This window comes from Eleutherodactylus coqui, chromosome 3 (assembly GCF_035609145.1).
Source record: "Eleutherodactylus coqui strain aEleCoq1 chromosome 3, aEleCoq1.hap1, whole genome shotgun sequence".
Lineage (NCBI taxonomy): Eukaryota > Metazoa > Chordata > Amphibia > Anura > Eleutherodactylidae > Eleutherodactylus > Eleutherodactylus coqui.
The window spans coordinates 239,457,673-239,475,589 of record NC_089839.1 but is presented as its reverse complement, the minus strand read 5'-3'; the positions used below and the strand labels follow the sequence as shown (position 1 = coordinate 239,475,589).

The following is a 17,917-nucleotide window of genomic DNA, read 5'->3' as shown; positions in this document are numbered from 1 at the left end:
CTAAAAACCCATTTGCAGCTCGAAGAAGTTTGCCTATTTTAATTTTGGCCCCCACCTACTGCCCTGTTGTGCAGGTCTGTAATAAACACTCTGGCGGCTTTTATAATGAATGCTCATATCAATAACCTGCATATACCGCAGACTTGCTTGCAGAACTACATTTGGGATAGTTTATATTTCCACTTTCGCATTTGGCTTCCAGTTTATCTTCTGGCATCATTCCTTCATTACACTGAAATCTGATTGTTTGTTCATGATCCACTACATTGTTCATGTTAGAATTAATATTATTGGTGATCATTGTTGCTTGTTGCAATACACAAAAACCTGGAAAATAATTAAATAGTTATTGGTATGTATTTATTTGGTACTTTGCAGAATCCATGAAAAACAAGTATGCATAACATGACTATTAGGGCTCCTACCCACGTGCGTTTTTGTTTTTTTAAAGCGATTGTCAATGGGACAAAGAGTAATGTTAAAAACGCATTGCAAGTTTGTGCTTTGCGATTTTTGTGCAATGCATTTTTAACATTAGAAAGTCCCATTGACAATCGCGTTAAAAAAATGCAGTGATATCGCAGCGTTAAAAAAGACACAAGTGGGTAGGAGCCCTAAAGCTACTAGAGAACACATAAATCACTTTTACTTGCACGTCCTCTTATGTTTCACCAAACAAAGCAGTCTTCTTTCTAAATCCCCCTTCCCTGTGTGGTGAAACAATTTTTGGTTAGCATGTGCCTCATGGGGAGACGGAGCATGTGCATGCATTTTCTTGCTTTTTTTTCAATTAAGAGGTTTTTGTTAAAATTTTGATTTGTATGAGGAAACAGTCAATGTAGATTATGTAAATACTAGAGATGAGCGAGCATACTCGTCTGAGTTTGATGCTCGTTCGAGCATTAGGGTACTTGAGATGCTCGTTACTTGAGACGAGCACCACGCGGTACTCGAGTCAATTCCATTTCCTTCCCTGCATGTTTAGCGCCATTTTCTGGTCAATAGAAATGCAGGGAAGGCATTACAACTTCCTTCTGTGACGTTCCAGCCCTATCCCACCCCCTTGCAGTGAGTGGCTGGTGAGATCAAGTGACCGCCTAGTACTTAAAGCGGTCCCGCCCTCGGCTCGCCTCAGACACACACTGGGAGAGATCAGGGAGAGTGCTGTTCCTGCTATAGGGAAAGTGGTAGTGTAGGATCCTGTGTACAAGAACCCCAACGGTCCTTCTTAGGGCCACATCTGACCATGTGCATTACTGTTGAGGCTGCTGGGAGCAGTTTTGCACAATTTTTTTTATTAATCTTGGGCTGTGCAGGCTATAGCATTCTCAGTCTGTAGTCTATTATACAGAATATAGGGAAAGTGTTCCTGAGATAGAGACAATGCTAGTGTAGGATTCTGTCTAAAAGGTCCTTCTTAGGGCTACCTGTGAGCGTGTGCATTTTACTGCGTGGCTGCTGGGAGTTGTAGTGCATCACTATTGCAGAGCAGACCTTTTTGCAGCCTTGCGTATAATTTTTTTCTGGCTGCAGTTTGCGTTACGTAACCGCTGTCAGCCTCCAACTGTACGCCAATAATTCCATAATTTTTTACATCGCTCTGTGTCTGCCGTCAACTTCACGCACAGCGTACGGCGACAGCCCCTGATAGAGGGAAAGTCATATACACGCTATATAGCCTGTATTCTTTTTCAAAAACATTTTAAAACAAGCTCCTTCTTAGGGCTACCTGTGACCGTGTGCATTTTACTGCCTGGCTGCTGGGAGTTGCAGTGCATCACAATTGCAGAGCCAGACCTTTTTCCAGCCCTCCGTGTAATTTTTTTCTGGCTGCAGTGTGCGTTACATAACCGCTGTCAGCTTCCAACTGTACGGCAATAATTCCATAATTTTTTACACCGTTTTGTGTCTACCGTCAACTTCACGCACAGCGTACGGCGACAGCCACTGATACAGGGAAAGTCATATACATGCTATATGGGCTGTATTGTTTTTAAAAAAAATTTAAATACAAGCTCCTTCGTTGGGCTACCCCTGACCATCTGAAATTCACTGGGTGTCTGGTGGGAGTTGTAGTGAATCACTATTGCACGGCTAGGCCTGTTTGCAGCCTTCCTTATTCTTTGTTTGTGCCTGGAGTTAGCGTTACAATACCGCTGTCAGCGTGAAAGTGTACGCCAATAATTCCATAATTATTTACACCGCTCTGTGTCTGCAATCAACTTCACGCACAGTGTACGGCGACAGCCACTGATAGAGGGAAAGTCATATACACGCTATATAGCCTGTATTCTTTTTCAAAAACATTTTTAAAAAAGCTCCTTCTTTGGGCAATCTATGACCGTGTGCATTTTACTGCCGGGCTGCTGGGAGTTGTAGTGAATCACTATTACACGGCTAGGCCTGTTTGCAGCCTTCTGTATTCTTTGCTTCTGCCTGGAGTTAGCATTATATAACTGCTTTCAGCCTCCAACTGTACATCAATAATTCCATAATTATTCACACTGCTCTGTGTCTGCCGTCAACTTCACGCACAGTGAACAGCGACAGCCAATGATAGAAGGAAAGTCATATACACGCTATATAGCCTGTATTCTTTTTCAAAAACATTTTCAAAAAAGCTCCTTCCTTGGGCTACCTGTGACCGTGTGCATTTTACTGCCTGGCTGCTGGGAGTTGTAGTGAATCACTATTGCACAGCTAGGACTGCTTGCAGCCTTCTGTATTGTTTGTTTCTGCCTGGAGTTAGCGTTACAAAACTGCTGTCAGCCTCCAACTGTATGCCAATAATTCCATAATTATTTACACCGCTCTGTGTCTGCCGTCAACTTCACGCACAGCGTACGGCGACAACCACTGATAGAGGGAAAGTCATATACATGCTATATAGCCTGTATTCTTTTTTTAAAAAAAAAAATAATAAAAGCTCCTTCTTACGGCTACCTCTGACCATCTGAAATTTACTGGGTGTCTTGTGGGAGTGGTAGTAAATCACTATTGCATGGCTAGGCCTCTTTGCAGCTTTCCTTATTCTTTGTTTCTGTTAGCATTACAATACCGCTGTCAGTGTGAAAGTGTACGCCAATAATTCCCTAATTATTTACACCGCTCTGTGTCAGCTCTATTCGTAATACACCATGCTGAGGGGTAGGGGTAGGCCCAGAGGACGTGGATGTTGATGCGGGCAAGGACGTGGAGGTCCAAGTGAGGGTGTGGGCACAGGCTGAGTTTGTGGTCCAGGTGAATCACAGCCGACTGCTGCGAGATTAGGAAAGAGGCAAGTTTCTGGGGTCCCCAGCTTCATATCACAATTTTTGGGTCCACGTGGTAGAGCTTTATTACAAACAGAGCAGTGTGAGCAGGTCCTGTCGTGGATAGCATAAAATGCATCCAGCAATGTATCGACCACCCAGTCTTCTACGCTGCCACTGCTGCAACTCTGAATCCTCTTGCTGCTGCTCCTCCTTCCTCCCAGCCTCCTCACTCCATGAAAATGACACATTCTGATGAGCAGGCAGACTCCCAGGAACTGTTCTCTGGCCCCTGCCTTGATTGGGAAAAAATGGTTCCTCTCTCACCTGAGGAGTTTGTCGTGACCGATGCCCAACCTTTGGAAAGTTCCCAGGGTCTGGGTGATGAGGCTGGGGACTTACGGCAACTGTCTCAACAGCTTTCAGTGGGTGAGGAGAATGATGATGATGAGACACAGTTGTTTATCAGTGAGGTAGTAGTAAGGGCAGTAAGTCAGAGGGAGGAGCGCACAGAGGATTGGGAGGAAGAGCCGCTGGACGATGAGGTGACTGACCCCACCTGGTTCGCTAAGCCAACTGAGGACAGGTCTTCAGAGGGGGAGGCAAGTGCAGCAGCAGGACAGGTTGGAAGAGGCAGTGGGGCGGCCAGGGGTAGAGGCAGGGCCAGAGCGAAGAATCCCCCAACTGTTATCCAAAGCACCCCCTCGCGCCAAGCCACCATGCAGAGGCCTAGGTGTTCAAAGGTGCGGATGTTTTTCAGTGAGAGCGCAGACGACCGACGAACAGTGGTGTGCAACCTGTGTCGCGCCAAGATCAGCCGGGGAGCCACCACTACCAGCCTCACCACCACCATCATGCGCAGGCATATGATGGCCAAGCACCCCACAAGGTTGGACGAAGGCCGTTCACCGCCTCCAAGTCGCACCACTGCCTCTCCCCCTGTGCCCCAACCTGCCACTTAGATCTAACCCCCCTCTCAGGACACAGGCACAAACGCCTCCCGGTCCGCACCCACACCCTCACCTCCGCTGTTCTCGACCCCATCCAGCAATGTCTCTCAGCGCAGCATCCAGCTGTCGCCAGCGCAAGCGCAAATACGCCGCCATGCACCCACATGCTCAAGCTTTAAACGTGCACATTGCCAAATTGATCAGCCTGGAGATGCTGCCGTATAGGCTTGTGGAAATGGAGGCTTTCAAAAACATGATGGCGGTCCCACGCTACTCGGTCCCCAGTCGCCATTATTTTTCCCGGTGTGCCGTCCCAGCCCTACACCAGCACGTCTCCCGCAACATCAATCATGCCCTCACCAAGGCGGTTACTGGGAAGGCCCACTTAACCACGGACACGTGGACAAGTACTGGCGGGCAGGGCCACTATATTTCCCTGATGGCACATTGGGTGAATTTGGTGGAGGCTGGGACCGAGTCAGAGCCTTGGACCGCACACGTCCTACCCACCCCCAGAAGTGCGGATCTTTCCTCGGTTCTGGTATCTGCGGCGGTCTAAGCAACCTCCTCTAAACTACCCTCCTCCTACGCAACCTCTACCTCTTAATTAAGAAATGTGAGCAGCACATCGCCAGCAGTCGGTGTGGCGCGGCGCGGCAGCACAGCGGTGGGCAAGCGTCAGCAGGCCGTGCTGAAACTACTCAGCCTAGGTGATAAGAGGCAAATGGCCCCCGAGCTATTGCAGGGTCTGACTGAGCAGACCGACCTCTGGCTTTCGCCGTTGAGCCTGCAACCGAGCATGGTCATGTGTGACAACGGCCGTAACCTGGTGGCGGCTCTGCAGCTCGGCAGCCTCACACACGTGCCATGCCTGGCCCACGTCTCCAATCTGGTGGTTCAGCGGTTTCTGAAAAACTACCCGCACTTGTCAGACCTGCTCGGCAAGGTTCGCCGCGTCTGCGCACATTTCCGCAAGTCCACCACGGACACTGCCACCCTGAGGACTGTGCAACATCAGTTTAATCTGTCAGAGCACCGGCTGCTGTGCGACGTGCCCACATGGTGGAATTCTACGCTCCACATATTGGCCAGGCTGTATGAGCAGCGTAGAGCATAAGTGGAATACCAATTCCAACATGGGCGGCGTAGTGGGAGTCAGCCTCCCCAATTTTTTACCGAGGAGAGGGCCTGGATGGCAGACATCTGCCAGGTCCTTGTAAACTTTGAGGAGTCTACCCAGATGGTGAGCGGCGATGCTGCAATCATTAGTGTCACCATTCCTCTGCTATGCCTGCTGAGAAGTTTGCTGCAAAGCATGAAGGCTGACGCTTTGCGGTCGGAACAGGAGACGGGGGAAGAGAGTATGTCGCTTGATAGTCAGAGCACCCTCATGTCTATATCTCAGCACATTTTGGAGGAGGAGGAGGAGGAGGGGGAAGAGACAGCTGGGCCGACTGCTGAGGGTACCCATGCTGCTAGACTCCCATCTGTTCAGTGTGTATGGCCTGTGGACAAGGAGGAGGAGGAGGATCCGGAAAGTGATCTTCCTAGTGAGGACAGCGATGTGTTGCGTACTGGTACCCTGGCACACATGGCTGACTTCATGTTAGGATGCCTTTCTTATGACCCCCGTGTTAGATGCATTCAGGCCACTATGGATTACTGGGTGTACACCCTTCTCGACCCCCGGTATAAGGAGAACCTTTCCACTCTCATTCCCGAAGAGGAAAGGGGTTCGAGAGTGATGCAATACCACAGGGCCCTGGTGGACAAACTGATGGTAAACTTCCCATCTGACAGTGCTAGTGGCAGAAGGCGCAGTTCCGAGGGCCAAGTAGCAGGGAAGGCGCGGAGATCAGGCAGCATGTTCAGCGCAGGCAGGGGAACACTCTCCAAGGCCTTTGCCAGCTTTATGGCTCCCCAGCAAGACTGCGTCACCGCTCCCCAGTCAAGACTGAGTCAGAGGGAGCACTGTAAAAAGATGGTGAGGGAGTACGCAGCCAATCTTTCCACCGTCCTCCGTGATGCCTCTGCTCCATACATCTATTGGGTGTCAAAGCTGGACACGTGACACGAACTTGCGCTGTATGCCCTGAAGGTGCTTGCTTGCCCTGCCGCTAGCGTCTTGTCAGAGAGGGTGTTTAGTGCAGCTGGGGGAATCATCCCGGACAAGCGTGCCTGCCTGTCAACTGACAGTGCCGACATGCTTACATTCATAAAGATGAACAAAGCCTGGATTTCCCCAGACTTATCTTCTCCACCGGCGGAGAGCAGCGGAACCTAAAGATTCTTTTTGCTGCAACCGCAGATCAAAGCACTCTCCTCTATATCACCGGTAAAACGGGGCATTTATCTTTGTCAATCTGTCTCTGACATTAGTCCTCCTCCTGCTACTCCTCCTCCAGAAACAACATGTCATTGCGCTGAATGGCCAATTTTTCTGCGGCCCAAAAGTCTCATCTACATCTGCCAATTTTTTTTACAATTTTTCTAAGTTTCAAAAGTATTGAGACTGTAACATGAACCAATTTTTTCAACAGGGCTGCCTCCAGGCTCTGTTACAAATTAAGCAACAGTGAGCTGTATCTTTAAAAAAAATGTTTATGGGTTTCACCTGCCCTCTCGGTTGATAAATTTTTCAGAGGTACACTTGTACTCTTGGTACACTAATTTTTGGGGCCCACGCCTACACTCTTATCCAACTAATTTTTCCGGCCTTCGCCTACGCTCATGGTATCCCAATGTTTCAGAGGTTGGCTTATACTATTACTACAGAAATTTTACTGGGGTCTGCCTGTCTGCCTATACTTCTGCTACGAGACAGTTACACAGGTCTGCCTATACTGCTGCCACTTACATGTTACAGGGGTTTGTTTATACTGCTGCCATGTGAATGTTACAGGGCTTTGCCTATACTTCTGCCACGTAAATCTTACAGGGGTCTTCCTATACTGCTGCCACAAGGATGTTACTGGGGTCTGCCTATACTGCTGCCCTTTTAATTTTACTGGGGTTTGCCTATACTTCTGCCACGTAAATTTTACAGGGGTCTGCCAATACTGCCGCCACATAAATGTTACAGGGGCCTGCCTATACTTATGCTACAGAAATGTCACTGGGATCTGTCTATGGTGTTACTACAGAAATGTTACAGGGGTCTGCGTATACTTCTGCTACAAAAATGTAACTGGGGTCTGCCTATACTGCTGCTACGTAAATTTTGCAGGGGTCTGCCTATACTTCTACTACAGAAATGGTGCTGGGTAGAGATGAGCGAGTATACTCGCTAAAGTCAATTGCTCGAGCGAGCATTGCCTTTAGCGAGTATCTCCCCCGCTCGAGACAGAAGGTTTGGGTGCCAGCACGGGGGAGCGGTGAGTAGCGGCTGTCAGCAGGAGGGAGCGGGGGGGAGAGAGGGAGAGAGAGATCTCCCCTCCGTTCCGCCCCACTCTCCCCCGCAGCTCCATGCCCGCTGCCGGCACCCGAACCTTCCGTCTCGAGCGAGGGTGATAGGGGTCTGCCTATAATTCTGCCATGTAAATATTACAGGGGGTCTGCGTATACTTCTGCTACAAAAATGGTACTGGGGTCAGCCTATGCTTCTGCTACATAAATGTTTCAGGGGTCTGCTTCCACTGCTGCAACAGAAATGTTACTGGGGTCTGCCTATTCTTGTGCTACATAAATGTTACAGGGTGCTGCATATACTACTGCTACAGAAATGTTACAGGGGTCTGCCTATACTGCTGCTAGATAACTGTTACAGGGGTCTCCCTATACGTCTGCCACATAAATGTTACAGGTGGTCTGCGTATACTTCTGCTACAAAAATGGTACTGGGTTCTGCCTATGCTTCTGCTACATAAATGTTTCAGGGGTCTGCTTATACTGCTGCAACAGGAATGTTACTGGGGTCTGCCTATACTTCTGCCACATAAATGTTACAGGGGTCTGCCTATGCTGCTGCCACATAAATGTTACAGGAGTCTGCCTATACTTCTGCTACAAAAATGTTACTGGGGTCTGCCTATACTTCTGCCACGTAAATGTTACAGGGGGTCTGCACATACTGCTGCTACACAAATGTTACAGGGGTCTGCCAATACTGCAGCAACATAAATGTTACAGGGGTCTGCCTATACTTCTGCTAATGAAATGTTACTGGGGTCTGTCTATACTGTTACTACAGAAATGTTAATGGGGTCTCCCTAGACTTCTGCAACATAAATGTTAGTGGGATCAGCTTATACCTTTTCTGCAGGAATATTACAGGGGTCTCTGTATATTATGGGTGCACAATGTCTTCCCATCGCGGTGTTTTACCTATCTGGCCCCCCAAAAAACCCAGACTGACTAGGGCATGGATTGTGGGCCGAGGCCAATATGTATTTCCTCTCACGTAACCTCAGCTATACGGGGCACTGCAAGGGGATTTTTTTATGTACCATCTGTATGTTCCTGCTAGCCACCCATGCTGCGGGTGCACACAGACTTGCCATAGCGGAGTTGTACCTGCCTGGCAGTTTTAAAAAACCAAGATTGCCCAGGGCATGGCGTGTGGGCCGCAGCCAACATGTATTTCCTCTCACGTAACCTCAGCTATTCGGGGCACTGCAATGGGATTTCTTTATGTACCATCTGTGGGTTCCTGCTAGTCACCCATGCTGTGGGTGCACAAAGACTTCCCATAGAGGTGTTTTACCTGTCTGTCTCCAAAACACTTACAGACTTGGGTAGGGTGCAGAGTGCAGATGGTTTACCCCTTGCGTTGTCGATGAGGTATCCGACACCCAAACAGAATGAGTAGTCTGTGGACACATTGCTATGTCACTCGCAGCACCTTGGGCCACACAAGGTGTTAGCTGTGACAGAGGCAGACCCAGGGCCCGCTCACATACTTCCCACACCGAGTATTGCTGCATTGTGGAGATGTGTAGAAGTGCTGAGCTGGCAGCGGAGTCCCCTTTATGCCCACGTCTGCAGCTCGTGACGGAGATGGCAAAGGATTGTAATGAAGATCTATTATCAATTCTCAACAGCATTGTGGGCTGTCACCCCCCCCCCCTTCCCTTTCGAAGAGGGTCGCTGCCTGGCCCTGCCAACCCTCTGCAGTGTGTGCCTCCGGTTCCTCCTCATGGCAGGTGCACTTATAAATAGACATGAGGGTGGTGTGGCTATGAGGCCAGCGTGTGGCATGAGGGCAGCTGAAGGCTGCGCAGGGACACTTTTGTGTGCGCTGCGGATGCAGGGTCGTGCGGGAGGGCTGGGCAGCATGTAACCCAGGAGAAGAGGCAGTGGTGTGTCCCACAGGCAGTGATTGTGCTTGGTTAGAGGTAGTGTGGTGCTTAGCTAAGGTGTGCCTTGCTAATGAGGGTTTGTCCGAAGTAAAAATTGTTGGGAGGGTGGGGGGCCCTCTCTTGCCGCTATTGTGGCTTAATAGTGAGACCTGAGAACTTGAGATGCAGCCCTACATGTTGCCCCTCGCCTGCCCTATCCGTATCTGTGTCGTTTCCATCACTTTCGTAGGCTTTGAAGATTTGCACAAATGAAAACCTTAGCGAGCATCGGTGATATACAAAAATGGTCGAGTCGCCCATTGACTTCAATGGTGTTCGTTACTCGAAACGAACTCTCGAGCATCGCGGAAAGATCGTCTTGAGCAACGAGCACCCAAGCATTTCGGTGCTCGCTCATCTTTAGTGTTTATGTTTTAAACTTTTTGTATCTATGTTGTAAGCTTGGATTTAATATTGTATCTTTGCAGTATGCTCGATTCTTGTATCATATTTTTCAAGTAAGTTTGATTTTAGTATCTTATTGTTATTGTACTCTTTATATTGGTACTGTATCCATGTAGTAAGCTTGCTTTTGGTATCCTATGGTTATAGTAAGCTTGATTCTGGTACTGTATTGATATAGTAAGCTTGGTTCTACTATCCTATGGTTATACTTAGCTTGTTTCTGGTACTGTATCCTTGTAGTAAGCTTAGTACTACTATCATGTCCGTGTAGTAAGCCCGGGAATGTTCCAATAGCTATGTAGTAAGTTTGGTTCTGGTACTGTGTCTTTGTAGTAAGTTTGGTTCTGGTACTGTATTTGTGTACTAAGTTTGGTTTTTGCACTGTGTGTGTGTGATAAGCTTGGTTCTGGTACCATATCCTTGTTTTAAGTTTTATTCTAGCATTGTATCTATGTAGTAAGCTTGGTTCTGTTTTGATATCTAGGCAGTTAACTTTGTTCTAGTATCTATGCGGTATGCCTGGTTCTGGTATCATACCTATGTAGTAAGCTCAGCTGTGGCACAATATCAATATAGTAAGCTTTGCTCTGTTATTGTATCTATGCAGTAAACTCAGTTCTGCTTGCATATCTCTGTAGTAAGCATGGTTCTGTTTCTGCATCTAATGTACAGCTGTAGCAATGCCATCCTTCAAGCCATGACTTATTAGTGCAGTAGCCTGAGATGTGTTAGCAGTGATACATCACTAGTCAGCTGGGTTTGTTTATCGTAACTATGCAGTAAGCTTGGTTCTCGTATAGAATCTATACAGTAAACTGCATTCTGTTATGGCATAGCTACACAATCGCTGATTATTTTAAAACTTTAAACTGGTGGGGAGGAGGGGGTCCACAATGCTCATATAGTTTAGAGCCCAAGGTAGACTTAATCCATCCTGGATTAAGTACCATCCCTGACTGGTAACATCATTCCTTGGTGGCAGCAGAAATAAATAGTGACAACCTGTGTGCATATGGCTATGGACTAACACTTACCATTCCTGAAGCATTTTGGATATTGCAGCTTTCCTTGTTGACAAGTAGTTTTCATCAGTGTGCCAGGAGGAGCTTCATGCTCAGGTTTACAGACAAATTCCGTTTCGTCACCATGTTTACTGTAAACCTTTTTATCAGATACCCATCTTAGCTGTATCCTATTTTCTTCCATGTCCTTTTCCTTTGCAGTACATGGCTCTGTAACAATAAATGAGCATGTTTATTCTATTTTAATTTCCTTTTATGTATTGAAAGCAAAATGTCAACCAATCAGATCCCTTCCAATCTTATATATAAAACGCAACATCTGTTTGCTTGTTTGTGTCGTATACAAATCCAACGTTCTGATCCGATTTGAGAGAACTTTAGCATGAGCGTTCTTCAGCACCAAGAAATGAATACTGGCAGAATTAAGAATTGAAAACTCTGAAATCCCCTGCAATTTTCTGTTGCCAATAGCAACCAAACACAGCTCAGCTTTCATTTCTTATACTGCTGAAGTAAAAAAAAAGCACGTATGAGACATTTATGGCACATACATTACAGAATTGCAGCCTTTGGGAGCGGTTGAACAATGTGGCTCTAAGACCAAAAAAGGTTGTGCAACCCTGCTGTAGCCTATCTACCTCCTATTCTCTGACTTACCTTTTCCTCTCAGTCCTAATTTAACACCTTAGTGACGGCCCCGTAGTGTTTTCACGCCCTAGCTAACTGGGCTTTAATCCTAGAGGACGCAAAAATATGCATCCTCTTAGGATTAAAGGCCCGTGGGCTATGGACATGACAGCTCCATGCTGTCAGTTCTCGGAGGTAGCCGATAACATGGAGCTGTCATCCCGTGCCGCCAGAGAGCCCCTTACCCCGGTAATGCGATCGTCGCTATCCAATAAAAAAGTTTTTTAAAAAAGTAAAAGATTCAGCACCTTCTGTGTGAGACCGCCGCACCGCAGCAAGATTCCGAAGCCTCACAGAGCGCCACTTTTTACACCCCATTCCTGCCGCTGAGGTCACGAAATACCCCACAAAAATCATGGAAGCAGGAGGGATACCCAGTTTAATTGCTTCATGTGCCCATCCCAACCAGGCCTACGTAATTACCATGGTCTTCAGACATACCACACAGTTTACATTATTACTTTTATCTAAGATAATAGAGAACGCCAAAAAGGGTGGGCGGGGGGGATTATTTTTAGTCATTTTTTTTCCGCACAAGTGAGCAATGGGGCCTGGAATTTATTCAGCTGTGCCTTGAAATCCAACAGGTGTTCCCTCCATTATAGGCCTAGCCATGTGTCCTGTAAGTAGATTTGGGCCACTATGAGTATTTTTTTGAACATGGGACAATCAAGGGGATCCATTTTGGGGTGAAAGTCTTCATTCATACATGTGTGCTGTACAAAAAACCCTGTTTTTAAATCTACACAATTTGCAAAAAAAATGAAAATTATAATTTTTTCTTAGATTCATTTCATTAGAATCTTGCTTAGATTCATTTAAAAACTGTGGGGTCAAAATACGCCATACACCCCTTGACGAATTCGTTATGGGGTCTAGTTTTTAAAATGGGGTCATTTGTGGGGGTTCTCTATCGTTTTGGCCGCTTAAGAGCTCTACAATTGGGCAATGGGGCCTAAAATGCCTTCAGGCAAAATTTCTGTTCTGAAAGCCACTGGCTGCTCCTTTCAGTTTGGGCCCCGTTGTGCATACAAACATAAGATTAGGGCCCCAATAGGTATGTTTCTGAACACAGGACAAGCAGGGATATCTATTTTAGGTTGTAAAACCTCATTTTCATGTGCACTATAGAAAAAAAGTTCACAAAACAAAGTTCATCTTGTCCCCCCTTAATCACTTGAATGCTCCCCGTTTCCTGTCTGCAGGTATACTCACAAGCCTTCAAAGAGCCCTCCGGTTATCTTGGCTTTCTCAAACAAATGATTATCAGGGACAGGAGTATGGGTTATGTGAGAATTCTTCCTGCTTTATTTATTTAACATGTGCAAATCACAGATAATGAAGTACGAGTTTCGGTTCTATTAGAACCTTGCTCACCTCTAACTCACAAATATCTCAGAGTCCTTAAAAACCTTATCCTTAAAGGGGTTGTCCCGCGCCGAAACGGTTTTTTTTTTTTTTTCAACAGCCCCCCCCCGTTCGGCGCGAGACAACCCCGATGCAGGGGTTAAACAAGAACACCGGACAGCGCTTACCTGAATCCCAGCGCTCCGGTGACTTCTTACTTACCTGCTGAAGATGGCCGCCGGGATCTTCTCCCTCGGTGGATCGCAGGGCTTCTGTGCGGTCCATTGCCGATTCCAGCCTCCTGATTGGCTGGAATCGGCACGTGACGTGGCGGAGCTACACGGAGCTACACGGAGCCCCATTGAGAAAAGAAGAAGACCCGGACTGCGCAAGCGCGTCTAATTTGGCGATTAGACACTGAAAATTAGACGGCTCCATGGAAACGAGGACGCTAGCAACGGAACAGGTAAGTGAAAAATTTCGGATAACTTCTGTATGGCTCATAATTAATGCACAATGTACATTACAAAGTGCATTAATATGGCCATACAGAAGTGTATAGACCCACTTTGTTTCGCGGGACAACCCCTTTAATTAAACAAACTTAATTCAATTAAAAACAACTGTGATTTAACGCCTGGTTATTCTTTAGTGCTAGGCGTTCCTAGTCAGTATTCTCCTGCAATAACCGACATACCAGGGCAAACCTTATTAGCTATTCAAGACAAAATAATCATGTGCATAGCAATCAAAATAAACATTTGATCAAATTAATATATTGTAATCAAATGCATAAAATATCATATGAACAAGAAATAGATTAGTTATTATAACATTATTCCATAGTTAAAGAGATCAGTAGGCAATTTATGCATACAAAATATATATATATATATATATGTATATATATATATATATATATATATATATATATATATATATATATATATAAAATAAATAAATAAATATATATATGTACAAAAGATCTGTTTTAAAATTCATGCCATTAGGATACCTTGCATCTAATGCTAGTATCCAATATGCCTCTCTTTTAAAGACTCGTTCTTGACTGACTATGCCTTTCTTCTTACTGAGGACCCTTTCAATGCCAAAGAAAGAAAAACTACCTGCATGCTTCTCCAGAATAAATGAAGCAGGAAGAATTCTCACATAAGCCGTACTCCTGTCCGTGATAATAATTTGCTATAGAAAAAAACCCTGCATTTAAAATGACGTATTTGCAAAAATATGAAATTTTATTTTTTCTCCTCTAAATTGCAGTAATTCCTGAAAAAAAACTGTGGGGTAAAAATATTTATGACAGCCCTCAGTAAATACATTAAGGGGTGTAATTTTAAAAATGAGGTCATTTATGGGGGTATCTATCATGCAGACACCTATGAGCCTTTGAAATCTTGGCTTGGTGCAGAAAAACAAAGTATTCCTCAAAATGTTAAATTTGTACATCTCCTAAATGGTTAAAAAAATTTGAAAGTGTTTCAAATGTGCGTCCAGAATAAAGTAAACAGATGGAAATATATATCTATCAAAAATGTGTACAGTATGTTTGCACATATGAGATATTGCAATTGAAAATGTGAAAAATGGCAATTTTTTCAAAAATTCCCAATTTTGGCACTTTTAATAATTTTGCAGAAATTCCTTCGGTCTATTTTTAGCACCTAAATGAAGTACAATATGTGCTGGAAAAACAATGTCAGAATCACTTGGATATGCAAAACCTTTACAGAGTTATTCTGTGTTAAAGTGACACATCAAATTTCCAAAATTTGGCTCCGTTACTATGGCGCAAACAGGCTTCGTCACTAAGGGGTTAAATATTCCACAACTCCTACTAGAATGCCCTGTAGTAGTAGATTGCCTCGCATTCAAATCCAAATCTTCAAAAGCATATATACGAATCTCCAATAAAAATTTATCCCAATGCTTAGGACTGTAGATCTTTGCCACATTGCCAATGTGGTTCCAACTTACATAAAGGGGTCAAAAAGAGAGCCTAGTAAGTCTCACTTCAATAATTGGTAAAATATTCGAGGGGTTTCTGAGAGACGCCATCAAGGGAAACAATGGCATAACTCCTCATCAGCTTGGGTTCATGAGTGGTCGATCATGTCAGACCAATTTGATCAGCTTCTACGATTAAGTAGATTCTAGGCTGGACCTGGAGGAGTCTATTGATCTCGTATATCTGGATTTTTCTAAAGCATCTGACACCGTGCCACATAATAGGTTGATATATAAAATAAGGCAGCTCGGATTGGGTGAAAACGTATGTATCTTGGTTAAGAATTGGCTCAGAGATAGAAAACAGAGGGTAGTAATAAATGGTTCGTACTCTGATTGGGCAAAAGTTGCTAGTAGGGTGCCACAGGGTTCAGTATTAAGCCCCATTCTGTTCAATATATTTATCAATGACCTGATAGAGGGACTGAACAGTAAAATATCAATATTTGCAGATGATACAAAATTATACAAGATAATTAATGCAACGGAGGACAATGTACGGCCACAAAAGGACCTAGATAAGCTGGGGGCTTGGGTAGAAAAATGGCAAATGAAGTTCAATGTTGATAAATGTAAGGTTCTGCACATGGGCAGAGAAACTGATGTCACCAATATACACTAAATGAGGTACTGCTAGTGAAAAGTGATATGGAAAAAGACCTGGGGGTACTAGTGGACTGTAGATTTAACTGGAGCAATCAATGCCAGTCAGCTGTTGTAAAAGCAAATAAAGTCTTGGGGTGCATTAAAAGAGGCATAAGGGCGAGGGCCGAGAACATTATTCTTACACTATATAAGGCAATCGTCACGCCCCACATGGAATACTGCATACAGTTGTGGACAGCGGTGCTCAGGAAAGAGGTTACAGTGCTTCAGGGGGTTCAAAGAAGGGCAACTAAATTAATAAACGGAATGAGAGGACTGGAATACCCAGAGACGCTATCAAAATTGGGATTATTTACCCTGGAAAAAAGACGGCTAAGGGGTGATCAAATAAGTATGTATAAATACATTAGGGGGCAATACAAGGATCTCTCCCATGATCTGTTTATACCAAGGACTACAACGGTAACAAGAGGGAATCCTCTACTTCTAGAAGAAAGCAGGTTTCATCACCAACACAGAAGGGGGTTCTTCACCGTAAGAGCAGTGAGACTGTGGAACTCTCTGCCTGAGGACCTGGTGATGGCAAAATCCATAGAGGAGTTTAAGAGGGGACTAAATGTCTTTCTAGAGCACTATGATATTACAGGATATAGACATTAGGTAACCAGCGGATTGTTGATCCGGGTCTTACAGTCAGGTAGGAACTTTCAAAGATTAATCCAGGGATTATTCTGACTGCCATTATGGAGTCAGGAAGGAATGTTTCCCGCGAATAGGCTAATTGGCCTCAGAAGGTTTTTTACCTTCCTCTGGATCAACAAGGGGAGGGGGGTTGAAACAAGCTGAACTAGATGGACATTGTCTTCATTCAACCTAACATACTGAGGAGGATGTGTTGCAAAAGACTGAAACTCTGGTGCGTCTGCCTGGCCCAAGTTGAGTCTTCCCCAGATACTGATGGGATGAGTCCCCTATGGGGATTCAGAGGTCAGAACCAGTCCCAGTCTAAAGGTTTGGTTCAGAAAGCACATCCTCCCTTGCTCATCTATGGAGTGAAGGAACCGTGTGAGCTCTGCTATTGCAAGTTGGATATGAGTGACTGTCACATATGTGTCGCGAGTTTGACAAGGAAACAAGTGTTCATGATAAGGAGAGACTGTGCGTGATTTACCCTCCGTGCTTGAAGTGTTTGCCTGGATGAAGTGTCCATCCGATAACTGTGGCTGATGAAGTTATGTCTTAAGGGAGATATAAAAGAAAGTGTGGCCAAGAAAAGCATTGTACCTAGGTTGTTGAATCATTATGCTTGGAAAATCAAAGTTGAGAAAATTGAGCAAAAACCGTGTGCCTTTGGTTTAAAACTATATATTGGTTGTGGACTCTTTTATTTTGACCCGAGGATCTATTACTTGAAAGGGGCACTGGTTGCTTTATTGGGAGGAGACGATTGAGCCACCTGTGACCTTGTCATTTTGTTATCCCTGCTGTCTCCCGAATCCAAAGGCTGGTATCTGGAATGCTGCACTTACTCATTAACCGGTTAGGCCCAGATTCTGAAGAACACATCAAGATGATGAGAGCAGTTCATGTGAGCCAGTCAGATGCTGGTCTTTCTGCAGCGTGGGAGAGATTTGAGCAAACTTACGGCAGCTTTGAAGCTATAGAAAGTGCCTTATTCAAAATTTTTCCAACATAACAAACAAAGACAATCACAAGCTTCAAGATCTGAGCAACCTGCTAAAGGAACTAGAATTAGCTAAACTCATCCCCATCTATCAGGACTGAGTTACCTAGGCACTGCTCATGGCATGAATCCAATAGTGCCCAGGTTTCTATATGGCATGTAGGAAAAATGGGCAGACCAGGGCTCAGGGTACAAGAGAGAACATAAAGTGTCCTTCCTCCTTTCTCTTATCTTTACAGTTTCATCGGTGATTAGGCTCGGAAGAAAAATGATCCCATCTTTGACTTAGCTGATCCTACTCCCTCAGCATCATCATCCTTAGGGCGCCCACCCACTGGCGTTTGCGATTTTCGTGCGTGAAAAACGCCGCGTTTTCCCCGCGTTTTCCGTGCGTTTTTCGCGGCGTTTTTTGCCGCGTTTTTGCGGCGTTTTCGTGGCTTTTCCATTAATTTCCATTGACTTTCATGGGTGCATTAGGAGAAAAATAAGGACACATATGCAACTGACAGTTCCTATGTTAAAAAACGCAACACAACGCAAAAAAAAACGCCAGTGGACAGGAGTACATTCAATTCTAATTGCTCTTGAGAAAAAACGCAAAACG

At 45.2% G+C, this 17,917-nt stretch overlaps 1 protein-coding gene across 7 annotated transcripts in view; it reads right to left on the bottom strand.

The window, feature by feature from the left end:
* LOC136621575 (coagulation factor XIII B chain-like) overlaps positions 1 to 17,917 on the bottom strand; it is a 612,738-nt gene that overhangs the window by 42,832 nt on the left and 551,989 nt on the right. For 6 of the 7 annotated variants that reach the window (XM_066597142.1, XM_066597138.1, XM_066597137.1 and 3 more), the window contains 2 exons: positions 10,977 to 11,174; positions 127 to 327 (listed from right to left, as the gene is read on the bottom strand). The exons of the other annotated variant lie outside the window; for it this stretch is intronic. In XM_066597142.1, coding sequence (XP_066453239.1) covers positions 127 to 327; positions 10,977 to 11,174 — 399 coding nt within the window. The remainder of the gene's footprint in view (positions 1 to 126; positions 328 to 10,976; positions 11,175 to 17,917) is intronic. 7 annotated transcript variants of the gene reach the window in all.